The 14,435-nt window shown below is 41.7% G+C and overlaps 1 protein-coding gene across 4 annotated transcripts in view; it reads left to right on the top strand.

Moving 5' to 3' along the window:
- The window catches only part of NLRC3 (NLR family CARD domain containing 3), a 145,830-nt gene that overhangs the window by 99,842 nt on the left and 31,553 nt on the right, over positions 1-14,435 (top strand). For all 4 annotated transcript variants that reach the window (XR_004536519.1, XM_033915094.1, XM_033915095.1 and 1 more), the window contains exons 12-14: positions 9,467-9,550; positions 9,757-9,840; positions 13,354-13,437. Coding sequence is in view for 3 of the 4 variants with exons in the window: in XM_033915094.1 (XP_033770985.1) it covers positions 9,467-9,550; positions 9,757-9,840; positions 13,354-13,437 (252 nt within the window). In the remaining variant the exon portion in view is untranslated. The remainder of the gene's footprint in view (positions 1-9,466; positions 9,551-9,756; positions 9,841-13,353; positions 13,438-14,435) is intronic.

Here is a 14,435-nt window from a genome sequence, read left to right as displayed (position 1 = left end):
TGCGGTCGCATGCAAAAAAAGCTTCTAAAGGCTAGTCAAATCCAATTTGAAAAGTTTGTTGGGTCTACCTCTACCATATCTTCAGAGCCATTACCAGTTCAGGTGCCTCTACCATCGACGTCAACACTGGTGTCCATTCAACCACCAGTTCTTTCCAGAGGGAGCTCTGGCTCTTCTTCTTCTATGCGTTGGACCTTGGAGGATCTTAGGAAAAAATCTAAGAAGCATTGGCACTCGTCTTCTAGGTGGACTTTCAACCACCTCCTCACTGTCTTCACTCCTCAGAAGTGTTGACATTCAGAGTGCTCTCCATTGCTCCATATGCTTTCTCTGACTGGGCATCTTCCTGCATCTAAGTCCCTGACACCAATCTGAGCTGACTGTACCTTTGACTGCATTAGTACCAGCATCTTCCCTGCAGGATCAAATTAAAGTCCTATTGCAGAAAGAATTGGCATCCTTACTACATTCCTGGATGCTGCCTCCCTCGACGCAGAACGTCTAAACTTCAGTCCAGCCTGACATACTTCAGCAAGATGCTGCTTTGCAGCCTTCACATCCTCAAAATCATTTATCATCAAGACGACATGATTCAACAGCTTGACATCGATCTACATCCACAGTTGAGCTTTCACGTCTCGACGTCAAACTTCTCCCCAATGTCATTTGTCTCCTGCCACTTCATTTTCAGATGACACTAAACTGGTCAAAGTTGTTAAAACTCATGCAGATTATGAAAAATTGCAGACAGACCTTAGGAAATTGAAAGACTGGGCATCCAAGTGGCAGATTAAATTTAATGTGAACAAATGCAAAGTGTTGCACATCGGGAAGAATAACCCGAATCACAGTTACCGGATGCTAGGATCCACCCTGGGGGTTAGCACCCAAGACAATATGATGAAACCTTCTACCCAATGTGTGTGGCGGAGGCCAAAAAAACAAACAGGTTGCTAGGAATTATTAAAAAAGGGATGGTTAACAAGACTAAGAATGTTATAATGCCCCTATATTGCTCCATGGTGCGACCTCACTTGGAATATTGCATTCAATTCTGGTCTTCTTATCGCAAGAAAGATATAGTGGTACTAGAAAAGGTTCAAAGAAGAGCGACCAAGATGATAAATGGGATGGAACTCCTCTCGTAGGAGGAAAGGCTAAAAAGGTTAGGGCTCTTCAACTTGGAAAAGAGATGGCTGAGGGGAGATATGATTGAAGTCTACAAAATCCTGAGTGGAGTAGAAAGGGTACAAGTGGATCGATTTTTACTCCATCAAAAATTACAAAGACTAGGGGACACTCGAAGTTGCAGGGAAATACTTTTAAAACCAATAGGAGGAAATATTTTTTTCAGTCAGAAAATAGTTAATCTCTGGAACGCATTGCAAGAGGTTCTGGTAAGAGCGGATAGCGTAGCTGGTTTTAAGAAAAGTTTGAACTGTTTCTTGGAGGAAAAGTCCATAGTTTGTTATTGAGAAAGACATGGGGAAGCCACTGCTTGCCCTGGATTGGTAGCATGGAATATTGCTACTCCTTGGGTTTTGGTCAGGTACTAGTGACCTGGTTTTGCCACCATGAGAACAAGCTACTAGACTTGATGGACCATTTGTTCTGACCCAGTAAGGCTATTCTTATGTTCTTATACTTCCTGAGCCTCCTCCTGATGTTTGACGTCTCCATCAAGGCACTCTTGATGCTTTCCACTACACTTCCCTCGATGCTGCACATCTCATTCTTATTAGACAACATCACATTGAGGACATAGACTCAGATCTCTCCATACACTCATTTGAGCTCAATATTTCTGCTGAGGAGTCATATGAAATCCCATCGGATCCTTCACCTCCTCTCCCTCAGAGATGATCCCCGCATGAAAGCCTCTCTTTCACAGAGTTCATCAGGCCATTCAGACTAGCTCTTCCCAATCATATGGAATCATAGCAGGAGCCTTAAGTGGAATAGACCTCTCCAAGTTGTCCTTCCACTCAGTCACTTTACATCAGATTTTCAAATTATGGGGGACTTCCAACATAGATCTCTTTGCATCTCCCACCAACCACAAGTTGCTGCTTTATTGCTCCAGACTGTTCCATCCCAACATGTGCTAGATGCTGTTACCAAATTAAATGGACACGATTTACTATTTGGTGTGATCTCCACTCCTTGGATCCATTCACATGTCTTCTACTGTCTCTGCTAGACTACATCCTTCATCTTTCCTATTCTGGACTTCAAACTTCTACTGTACATGTCCATCTCAGAGCAATCAGTGCTTTTCATATTCAGTTAAATAGTAGACCCATCTCAATGCATCCATTGGTCTCTAGATTCACAGAGTCTTTACCACACCAAACCACTCAGACCATCGCCTGTGTAATGGTATTTGAGTATTGTTTTTTCTATACTTACCACCTTTTGAATCCATTTTGTCTACTTCATTAAAACACTTCTCCAGGAAAGTGACTTTCTGGATTGCACTTATTTCTGCATGCTGAGTCAGTGAATTAATAATAATAATAATTATTATATATATATATATAATAATAATAACTTTATTTTTCTATACCGCCATAGTCAGACGACTTCTAGGTGGTTCAACATTGAAAGAAGGCTGGACATTCAGCGAATTACAGATGCATGAGGAGAAAGTTACAGAAGAAAGGGTGGGGGGGGTAGTGGAGGGAAAAGTAAGAGGGGTTGAAAGTGGGAGGGAAAGTGAGAGGGGTAGGAATTGCCTGAAGATTACTTTGGGTTGTAGGGGGACAAAGCATAAGTCTGTTTAGGTGATGAATTAGTCAAATAGAGTGGTTTTGATAGATTTTCGGAATGCGTTGTAGGTCTGTCTGGTTTTATTTATGTAGTTTCCCAGCCAGGATTGTTGTCTGTTAGCTTGGAACTTGAAGGTTCTGTCAAGGTAGGATTTGTATTTGCAGCCAGTAATTTTAGGATAGGCGAAGATGTTTTTGTTTCTTGTTGTTCGTGTGGGGTTGTATAGAGTAAAATGTGTTTGCAAGTAGGAAGGTGCTAGGCCCCAGATTTTATTTATGAAGCAGATTTGTTTGAAGCAGATGCATGCAAATTTGAACTGTATTCGCGCTTCCATTGGTAGCCAGTGCAGCTTTTTGTAGTATGGGCTAATGTGGTCTTGTTTTCTCAGTCCGAAGATTAAGCGAACTGCAGTGTTTTGTACTAATCTCAGTTTTTTTAATTGTTTTTTGTGGGATACCCAGGTAGACGATGTTGCAGTAGTCCAGGGTGGATAGGATCAGCGATTGCACCAGTAACCTGAAGGATGTTGTGTCAAAGTATTTTTTAATAGTCCTTAGCTTCCATAGAGCTTAGAAGCATTTCTTCACTGTTAAGTTTGTGTGGTCAGCCATGGTCAAGTGCGTGTCTAGAGTGACTCCCAGGATTTTTATGGTTTTGGAAATCGGATATTCGTGGCTGTTTATTTTTAATGATATTTTCGTTATTTTGTCATTGGGGCTTGCCAAGAAGACTTTTGTTTTCTCTGTATTTAGTTTCAGTTTGAAATTGGTGGTCCATTTTTCAATTTCTCTCATTGTATGTGAAAGGATGTCTATAATTTCAGTTGAGATATCATTTAAAGGGATTAGGATGGATATATCGTCTGCGTATATGTAATGTGTTAATTTTCATTTTTGTAGTCGGTGACCTAAGGATGGGTTATTCCATGGGTTGGAGTGATTTCCACTGCTGGTTATTCTGTACATAAGAACATAAGAATTGCCACTGCTGAATCAGACAGTGGTCAATCATGCCCAGCAGTCCGCTCACACGGCGGCCCTCTGGTCTAAGACCAGCACCCTAACTGAGACTAGCCCTATCAGCGCACGTTCTTGTTCAGCAGAAACTTGTCTAACTTTGTCTTGAATCCTTGGAGGGTGTTTTCCTATATAATAGCCTCTGGAAGAGCGTTCCAGCTTTCTACAACTCTCTGGGTGAAGAAGAACTTCCTTACGTTTGTACGGAATCTATCCCCTTTCAACTTTAGAGAGTGCCCTCTTGTTCTCCCTACCTTGGAGAGGGTGAACAACCTGTCCTTATCTACTAAGTCTATCCCCTTCAGTACCTTGAATGTTTCGATCATGTCCTTCTCAATCTCCTCTGTTCGAGGGAGAAGAGGCCCAGTTTCTCTAATCTTTCGCTGTACGGCAGCTCCTCCAGTCCCTTAACCATCTTAGTCACTCTGTAGGATCTGTTTGTTAGGAATTCTTGGAACTATTTCTTTACCTTTCCCGTGATTCCCATTGCATCAAGGCACAGAAGCATGATTTCGTGGTCTACTAGGTCAAACGCACTGCTGAGGTCTAATTGTAGGATCAGTGTGCTTTTGCCTTTGCTGAAGAGATCATAGAGGTGGTTTAGTATGGAGCTATGATCTTTTCTGTGCTATATCCTTTCCTGAAACCTGATTGATGATCGCTGAGGATGTTAAATTTGTCTAGGTAGTTTATCAGTTGGAGGTTGACCAATCCTTCCTGTAGTTTTGTGAAGAGGGGAATGCTTGCTATGGGTCTGTAGTTGGATGTTAGTGCTGTAGAGGTTTTCTGATATTTGGGGATTGGTGTAATCAGTATGTGGCCCATGTCTTTGTTTAGTGTTCCGTTTGTAAGGGCTGTTGTTAGCCAAGTGAATAGTTCCATTTTGAATTCAGGTGGGGCAGTTTGGGGGGACATTCATCGAGTAGGCAGTTTGATTTGCTGTATTTGTTGAATAAATTTAGGAACTGATGCCAATTTGGGAATTCGAAGTGGTCCCAGCTCATGTCTACTCTGGTGTTCTGGTCGTGGGGTTTGAGATAGTGGAGGATATCGTTTGTGGGTGGGGGTAGAGTTGCTTTTAGGTTTGTGATTTTGTTTTTAAAAAAGTTGGCTAGGGCTTGGGCAGATGGGGTGCTCTCATTGTCGTTTTTAGGATTCTTGTTGTGTCTGTTAGTGTTTTTAGTAGTTTGAACAATTCTTTGCTGTTTATTTTGTCCGTACCTATTTTTTGTGCGTAGTGTTTTGTGCATTTTTCTCTGATCATATTTTTGTATGTTTTCATTTTTTTGTTTCCAGGTTGTCTTATCTGTTTCTTTGTTTGTTTTTTTCCAGATTCTCTCCAGCTTTCTTAGTTCCTGTTTATTGGTTAATAATTCTGAGTCAAACCATTCATTTTGTGCACTATTTTTCTTTTGTATGTTTGGTAAGGAGCTATTTGGTCTAAGAGTTCTTTACTGAGCTTTTTCCATCTTGTGGGGAATTCCTGTATTTCATTGGTTGTAGGGCAAAGCTCATAGTGGGCCCAAAATTCAATTGGGTTTATAGTACTTCGGCTGGTTATTGTTTTTGTGTTTTTGCTTTTGTGTTTCGGCAGGGAATTCTGTTACAAGCACTGGTATTGAATCCACCCTATACCAGATTTTATCACAACAGGGTTGTCCTCTATATTCATCCAAAGTTCTTACTAAAGGCGGTCTCTGAATTTCATCTCAACCAGTCCATTATTTTACCAGTTTTCTTTCCAAAACCAGATGCACATCCTGGTAAGTCAGCTCTTTATACCCTGAACTGTAAAAGAGCTCTTGCCTACTACTTGGATCGACTATAACTCAACTGTTTATCTCCTTTGACCCTAACAGATAATAATAATAATAACAACTTTATTTTTGTATACCACAATACCACAAACAGTTCAGAGCGGTTTACAATGTAAGAGACAGCGAAGATACAATGTAAGGGAATGTACTATGCAGTTGAGAGCAAATTACAATGCAGGGACTGTACATATTTAGCATAGGTGTTAATACTGCGGAAAGCAAAGCAGAATTACAGTGCAGGAGTCTGTACATCTTCAGCAGTGATATTTATACAGTGAAAGAAACGGTATGAGAGAGATCGGGGAGGAGAGGTGGAAGGGTTTGGTTATTTGGAGGGGAGGGGTTCGAAAATTTATCATAGAGGTAAGATTTGAGAGATTTCCTGAAGTATGACTAAGATGGGGCAGATGAGATGAGGGTGGTCAGGCAATCTGTCCATATGCCAGCTTGGAATGAGAGAGTTCTATTAAGGAATCTTTTGTAGGTGCATCCCTTTAGGGATGGGTAGATAAACAGATAGGCATTGCGTGTGTGAGTGGTACCTGGGAACGCAAGGTGGTGAGAGAGATATATCGGGGATAAGCCAGTTAGGGTTTTGAAGCAGAGGCAGGCAAATTTGAAGATGATTCTTGCTTCTAGTGGCAACCAGTGAAGTTTTCTGTAGTAAGGGCTGATATGGTCTGACTTTTTGAGGCCATAGATTAGGCGGAAGGGCAGTATTTTGAATGAGTCTTAGACGTTTGATGGTTTTCTTGTAGGAGCCCAAATATATAATATTACAGTAATCCAGGGTGCTTAAGATTAGGGATTGGACCAGCAGTCTGAAGGAGAGGAAGTCGAAGTAATGTTTGATGGTGCGGAGTTTCCAGAGGGTATGAAAACATTTTTTGACCTGGGCATTGGTGTGGTCTTCGAAGGTCAAGCAGCGGTCTAGGATGACTCCAAGGATTTTGATGGTGGGATTAATAGGGTAAGTTAGACCGTTGAATTGTAGGGTGGTGGTCGTTAATTTGTGGTTGGGACTTGCAAGGAAGAGCTTAGTCTTTTCTGGATTTAGTTTCAGTTTGAACCGAGTTGTCCAGTGTTCGACCATGGTGAGTACTGATGAGATGTGCTGTTCTGTTTCTTGTGATAATGAGGAGATGGGGATGACAATTGTAATGTCATCTGCATAAATGTAGGATTTCAGTTTTCGGCCTAACAACATGTGTCCCAGTGATGCCATATAGATATTGAATAGGGAAGATGATAGTGGGGAGCCTTGTGGGACTCCACAGGGGTTGGACCAGGTATGGAAGTAGGCTCCCTCATTGTGTACTTGGTAGGTGCAGTTTTTTAGGAAGCCTGTGAGCCAGGTTAGTACCTGTCCCGAAATGCCTATAGAATCAAGGCAACTAAGCAGAATGTCATGGTTTACCAGGTCAAAGGCACTACTGAGGTCAAACTGGAGTAACAGAGCGTTGTTTCCCTGGGAGAATAGTTGGAGGAGTTAGTTGGTTAGTGATTGCGAGTTCCAGTTACCAAGAGAACTATTTCATGCTGGCTAGCAAACTACATATCCTTTGCATATTCTCAGGTGGGCTGACACTAGATGACCGTATCACTGCTCACAGAGTAAGAACTATGGCAACTTCTTATGCCCACTTGCGCTCCATTCTCATACAAGACATCTGCAAAGCAACCACTTGGTTCTCAGTCCACACATTTACTTCTCATTAGATGGCTGATTAGTCAAAGCTTAGATCAACATTCTAGACGAGACAGTCAGTTTAGTCAGTCAGTTCTTAAAAATGTATTCTCTTTAAAAGCCATTTGCCATTCATCCTCAGGAATTTTACCAGCCTTATGACAAGTTGTATTTAACCTTCTTCATGAGTCTAGCAGCTTGGAAGTCCCATATGTGAAAATATACTGCCTGCTTATCCTCAGAGAAAGCATTGTTACTCACCTGTAGCTGGTGTTTTCCAAGGAGAGCAGGCTGATATTCTTACAACCCACCCACCTCCCCTAGCTAGCTTCTTAGCTTTTGGATGAAACTGAAGATCCTGCAAGCTGATATCAGGCAGGAAGGCACATGTGCACGCATGGGATGGACAGTGCTATAGTTTTAAATTGACAGTACAGTTTGGTACGTGTCCGTACTAGGCTCCTTGGATGACGTTACCCATGTTTAAGAACATCGGCCTACTGTCCTCTGAGAACACCTGCTACAGGTGAGTAACTATGCTTTTGTGGGGCCCCCTACTATTGACCCCCTTTTACTTCTTTTCATACCCTCAATCTCCCAAGTTCCCCGTAAGTACATTATTCAATATCATAGTGTTAAATACGTCCTTTAGAACTTCAAATATTTATTTTGGATAAAGAAACAGTTTGTTTGATAGTGAGGCTAAATAAAAACATGATGGCAGATAATGGTCAGTCTACTCTTCCACAGCATCCACTATTTCCTCCTCTGCTTAAGAGTTCCCAAGTACCTGTTCCAAGCTTTCTTGAATTCAGACACAGTCTTTGTCTCTACTACCTCTACTGGGAGACTATTCCAAGCATCTTCCATCTTTCTGTAAAAAAGTATTTCCTTAGATTACTCCTGAGCCTATCACCACTTAATTTCATCCTATGCCCTCTCATTCAGGAGCTTCCTTTCAAATGGGAGAGATTTGCCTCATGTGCATTTATGCCACGTAGATATTTAAACATCTCTATCATATCTCCCCTCATTCGCCTTTCCTCCGAAGTATGCATATTTTTTTAAAAATTCTTTATTCATTTTTAAAAACTTACAATAAGTGTAACATCGTATATAACATTTTAAACTCAGACACAATACTTAATATTCTGTTAAAATCCATATCAGAATGTATCCCCTCCCCCTAATCAATAACAGTCTTTAAATTCAAGAAAACATATAATAATCCCCATTCCTATATACCTTACTTTAATAATCAGACCAAAATATCATTCCCCCTCCCCCACCTTGGACATGCATATTTTAAGGGGAAAAATAATATTCAATCATTATAATATTTTGTTAATGGCTCCCAAATATCCTGAAATTTTCTAAAATTCCCCTGCTGTGTAGCTATTATCCTTTCCATTTTATAAATGTGACATAAAGAGTTCCACCAGAAACTGTAATTCAGCCTCTCCCAGTTTTTCCAATTATTTGTAATCTGTTGTATGGCAACCCCTGTCATAATAAGTAGAAGCCTGTTATATTGAGATCTTTAATTCTGTTCCCTTATGACGAAGAACACTGACCTTTTTAGTAGTCTAAACAGAGATTTTCTTCAACTGGTATAATACTTGAGTACCTGAATAATTTGTAATCCACATAGAATTGTAGGATATGCAGAATATAAATTATTTTTTTTTAAAACAAACAAACTGCTATCTGTGCCCTTATCTGATCTGATTTTATGCTTTGAAATGCAACCTAAAATACAAATCTAGACTAAAACACTTTTTATATAAAACTCTAACAGAGGCTCTAAAGGCTACACTATTGCCTAAACTGACTGCTGAAAAAGCAGAATACTGAACTAAAAAAAGCAAAAGAGAAGGACAGTGCAATAACCTACCGAAGCCCAAGTTTGAATGCCAATAGGTAAGATATTCCAAAATGGAGTTTTTCTTCCCCTTAGGGCTAAATTTGTATAACTGGCATAAACGTATCTTTCTCTTCCAACCCTTGCCCCCCATTGACCCACCCTTACTTTCTCTTATTTTATATACAATAACACTCCCCCGTACCCCTTCTCCCAAACTAGACCCAATGTTGTAGTCAGCAAGTTTGGTCTTACTACACGTACGCTAGGGTAATACAGAGTTGGTTATGTCTGCATTTCTTTTTGTTTCCTATAGATTCTCCAGCAATTGTGTGGGTGATCTAGGAGCTGCCGCCTTGGCAGAAGCTTTGAAAGTGAATTGCAGCCTTTCTACTCTTGAGTAAGTCCTGTGAATTCTCTGTGCTGGCATAGGGGCTATCCATTAGGCGTGTGTGCATAGCACTGTCTCAGACTCCAAATACATTTGTGTTATTAAGTGGAGTGTTGACTAGTGGCCTGGAATGTGTGTTCACCCCATTCTGTTACTCGTTCAGTAACCAGAGGTTTAATTTCCACACATTCATTATTTCATCCTCCTTTGTACAGTCTCTGTAGCAGCTCCATCAGTAACGCTGGGGTCACTGCACTGACAGATGCACTCAAGTCCAACCAAGGTCTAATCAACCTAAAGTAAGTTTTCATGCTCATCCTTTATTCTCTATTTTTTGTTTACAGAAAACCTTTGGTGAATTTTAGGGCTTCAAAATGAAAGAAACCAATAGTATTGTCATGCAGGGAAAGGATTAAATGAGGGCATTCCTCCACAGCTGTGCCAGTGCACCTCAGTCCTGTCCTGCACCACCCTTTGCTATTCCAGTATGGGTCCCACTGCTTTGCTGGTATACCTTGATCTTGCTCTATAGCTCCCCGTGTATTTGCACTACTGAGATCTATATGCAGATCTGCTGGTGAGATTTTCATTGGCTTCCAATGAAACAAAGAGTTTAATTCACAAAGACATTTATGGTCAGAGTTCTGTTGGAGTAACTCAAAAGTTGACTAATAATAATAAATAACAGTTTATATACCGCAGTACCGTTAAGTTCTATGCGGTTTACAAAAGATTAGTGAAGTACAAGTTGAGAGAACTTAAGGGAAGGGAGAACAAGTGGGGAAATGACCAGAGAACCGTTAAGGAGGGGAAAGGGAGGAACGGGTCAACTATCTAGGTACTTCAGGAACAGGTGAGTTTTGAGGCATTTCCTGAACACCTCGTAAGTGGTGGGCGAGAGGAGTTGTTCTAGTTCTTTACCCCATAAAGCTGCTTGATGTGAGAGAAGGTGTCCATAGTGTTTTTTTAGTTTGCAACCTCTGACCGGGGGAGAAACAAAGTGCAAGTGGGAGCTTCTCTTGTGTCTGCAGGCTGAGAAGGAGAAAAGATTATGTATTTATGTATTTAGGGGCAAGACCGTAAAGAACTTTAAAGCAGAAGCAGGCAAACTTAAACTTTACACGAGCTTCCAACGGCAACCAGTGTAGCTGTTTGTAGTATAGCGTCACATGATCGAATTTCTTTAGACCGAAGATAAGTCTGACCGCAGTGTTTTGCATTAATGGTAAGCGTCAAATATTCTTTTGGGGGATTGCTAAGAAGGCGATGTTACAATAGTCAAGTTGACTTAGTACAAGGGATTGTACCAGGATTCTGAATGCAGAGTTATCAAAGTATGCTTTAATGGATTTGAGCTTCCAGAGGGTGAAAAACCCCTTTTTGATTAGGGAGTCCACCTGATCTTTCATGGTTAGGCATTGGTCCAGAGTTACACCCAGTATTTTAATGGTGGGATGTATGGGGTAGTTAAGTTTGTTAATGCCTAGTGGTGTTTTGGTGTCGTGCGGGTGTGGTGAAGCGACAAAGAATTTTGTCTTCTCTGTATTGAGCTTGAGCTTGAAGTCTGTCATCCAGTGCTCCATCAACTATCCCCAGTTCTTTTAATTGTGCTCGAAAACCTCAATACTTTAAGTTAATGTTTTCTTCAGTGATAGGCATTCAACATTTTTGTCCTTTTGAGTTATCATTTGGTTACTCAGGCCCCCAAGTTGTGGAATGATTTACCTTTATGTTTGAGAGAGATAAATCCTTACTTTCAATTTTGTAAAGAACTGAAAATGTATCTTTTTAATGAGATCGAAATATTGTGTTATCTATATGATTGTAATTTTCCCAGTTTGTCTGTTATCTGCATAAAATCCTGATTGACATTGCGGGTTACAAGAAACGAATAGAATAGAATCTCAGTGCTAATCTGTAGTGTGTCCTTCTCTGTGAGAAAACAATAAGGCAATTGGATTACTATAGATTCCAATGTGGAACAGAAGACAATAAGCAGATTTTAAAAAGATTAAATCAAAGGGCTAGATTCAAGTGACCCCTTTGTAACCTGATTTCCCTCTGACCCGATTCACTAACTTGTGTACCGATTATCCTCCAATCCAATCCCGATCTGTGCATGCAAATGAGGGAAAACGGCATGCAAAGCAGAAAGGACACAATTCACTAAACTTTCTTTTGGCAAACTGACTGGCTGGCCAATCAAAAAAACAAGCAACTGGTGAGGACCAGTCGCTTGTGCTAAAACCCTGCTCTGGCCGCCCTGCTCTTTGCTCTCTGCCCTGATCTCCAATCTCCTGCTCTGGCCACCCTGCTCTCTGCCCCGATCTTCTGTTCTGGCCGCCCTCCTCTCTGCTCTTTGCCCCGATCTCCTGCTCTGGCCACTCTGCTCTCTCCTTTTCTCTGCTGCCCTTCCCCGCAGTGTGAACCCGTGGTTTTAACCAGCAAGTTAAAAGCGAGGCTGCACTGCGGGAAAGGGCAGCAAAAAGCAGGAGAGTCAGGGTGGCAAAACCTAGCGTCCCTGCAAGTTTTCCAAGTGCCCGTGCAAGGCCTGTTATGAGCTCCTTTTCTGCATCTGAAGCACTTTTATGGGGCTTGAATGAGTGCTGGCAACCCCTTTGCCAGGGCTCAACACTAACCCGGTTAAACACTGTACTCGCCCCTCCACCCCACCCCCGGGGCTACTCCAGAGAGCATGCGCAGACCATCTACAGGAAAAGCAGATAGTCTGCACATGCGTCAGGATCGCTCACTAGCGATCCGTGTGGTCGGTGGGGGGCGTTCCTCCAATTTCCCCCATTTGCATGCTGAGCTTTGGTGAATTGGTTGGCCTGCCGCGGATCGGGCACAGAGAGGCAGGTTAGTGAATCTAGCCCAAGGTGTTCCCAGAAAAGTACCTGACGCACTTTTGCCAGGTACTAGTGACATGGATTGGCCACTGTGAAAACGGTTTACTGGGCTTGATGAACCGTTGGTCTGATCCAGTAAAGCTATCTGTATGTTGTTATGCCTGAAAGGATGCCTCGGGGGCATGTAGCAAGCTGGAGTTAAGAGCAGCTTTCACCAATGATAAAAACTAGGTGGTGTCCAAAAACAGACACAATGGACCCAGGACTCTCTTGTTTAAGTGTTGGAGTAAGTTGTTTTGGAATACCAACTAATTAAAAAAAAAAATCATTGATGGAAACTGTTTTTAACTCCAGCTTGTGCCATGCCCCTGAGGCAACTTTTCAGGCGAAACGCGTTGGGCACTATTCTTGGAACACCTTGATTAGATCTTGCTTTTATCTCCATATGGTCTGCTTATTGCCCATGGTGTCTCCTGCTACTCCACATACAGCCTGTCATTGAAACTCACTCGTGCCCTGCAGCACTTCAGAGTATTTCAGTGCGAAGGCCCCAGCCAGTTCTACAAATGGACCTTAATTTGGAGAGCACATTGACTTCCTCCTGCCTCTGGGGTCCACCTGTCTCTTTAGTCCATTTTGCTTTAACCTATGTAATTCACTTATCCCCCTTATGCTAAAATATCTAATTTTGGCTCCCCCAGAGGCGCATCCAATGCTGCTCTTTGGATGATTTGTAGATATGAGACCTGTGTCTAGGGTCCAAATGGCATCACTGCTGCTGTACTGTAGCCCTGAATCACCCCCAGAGAGGCTGAACTGCATATCCAGTTCAGGAATTCTTTTTCTAGGTTCATAGAACAGTAGCAAATGGTCCTTCCGCTACATTTTCTACTATTTAATTTAAAAAAAGGAATTGTCACACTAGAGTTCAATCCAGTCTTCTGCTTGTTTTTTTTCCCCTAGTCTTCGGGAAAATTCTATCAGTGTGGAAGGAGCAAAGGAGATTGCGAATGCGCTGCGCCAGAACAGCACACTGCAGGACCTGGAGTAAGAAACCCAGTCATTTTCTGATTATTACAGGGAATAAGGGCTAATCTGTGTTCAGCACTTGTACTGGAGACCCCTTTTTTTCACTAAGGTAGCAATTCTGTAAGTGGGTGCCTCAGGTGCTCTGATGTCACAAAGTGAGAGTCTATACTTTACGGAGAGGGTAGTGGATGCCTGGAATGCGCTCCCGAGAGAGGTGGTGGAGAGTAAAACTGTGACTGAGTTCAAAGAAGCGTGGGATGAACAAAGAAGATTTAGAATCAGAAAATAATATTAAATATTGAACTAAGCCAGTTACTGGGCAGACTTGCACGGTCTGTGTCTGTGTATGGCCGTTTGGTGGAGGATGAGGGCTTCAATGGCTGGGAGGGTGTAGATGGGCTGGAGTAAGTCTTAACAGAGATTTGGCAGTTGGAACCCAAGCACAGTACCGGGTAAAGCTTTGGATTCTTGCCCAGAAATAGCTAAGAAGAAAAATTAAAAAAATTTAAATTGAATCAGGTTGGGCAGACTGGATGGACCATTCGGGTCTTTATCTGCCATCATCTACTATGTTACTATGTTATTCTATATCAGCATCTGGGTGCCCAAATTCTGTGATAGAATGCTAGCGTCACCTGGCATCAGTGCACCCTACATTTGGGTGTGCACTGTTATACCAGGCATAGACTTTGGGCAACTGAGCATGCCTAAATGTGGCAAGCTCATCCTCACAAAAAAATGTAATGAATGATATAAGAACTCCCAAAGAGAGAACAAATAAAATTGCAATAGTGGTGTGATGATCACAAAGACCAACAGTTTTATGAATTTATATCGGTGGGATATCAGAATGACCCCCGGAGTCCACTAACTCCTTAGGTCAGGTACTTCCTCATGCATCCCTTTTTTAAAAAAAATTTATAAATAATTTTTATAAATAGTTTTTAAATAAGTTTTATAAATAGTATATTAAATGTAGGTTAAATGACTTAGCTTTTAGGTATGAAGCAGTCTCA

This window comes from Geotrypetes seraphini, chromosome 11 (genome assembly GCF_902459505.1).
Source record: "Geotrypetes seraphini chromosome 11, aGeoSer1.1, whole genome shotgun sequence".
NCBI lineage: Eukaryota > Metazoa > Chordata > Amphibia > Gymnophiona > Dermophiidae > Geotrypetes > Geotrypetes seraphini.
This window is presented reverse-complemented; position numbering and strand designations above follow the sequence as displayed.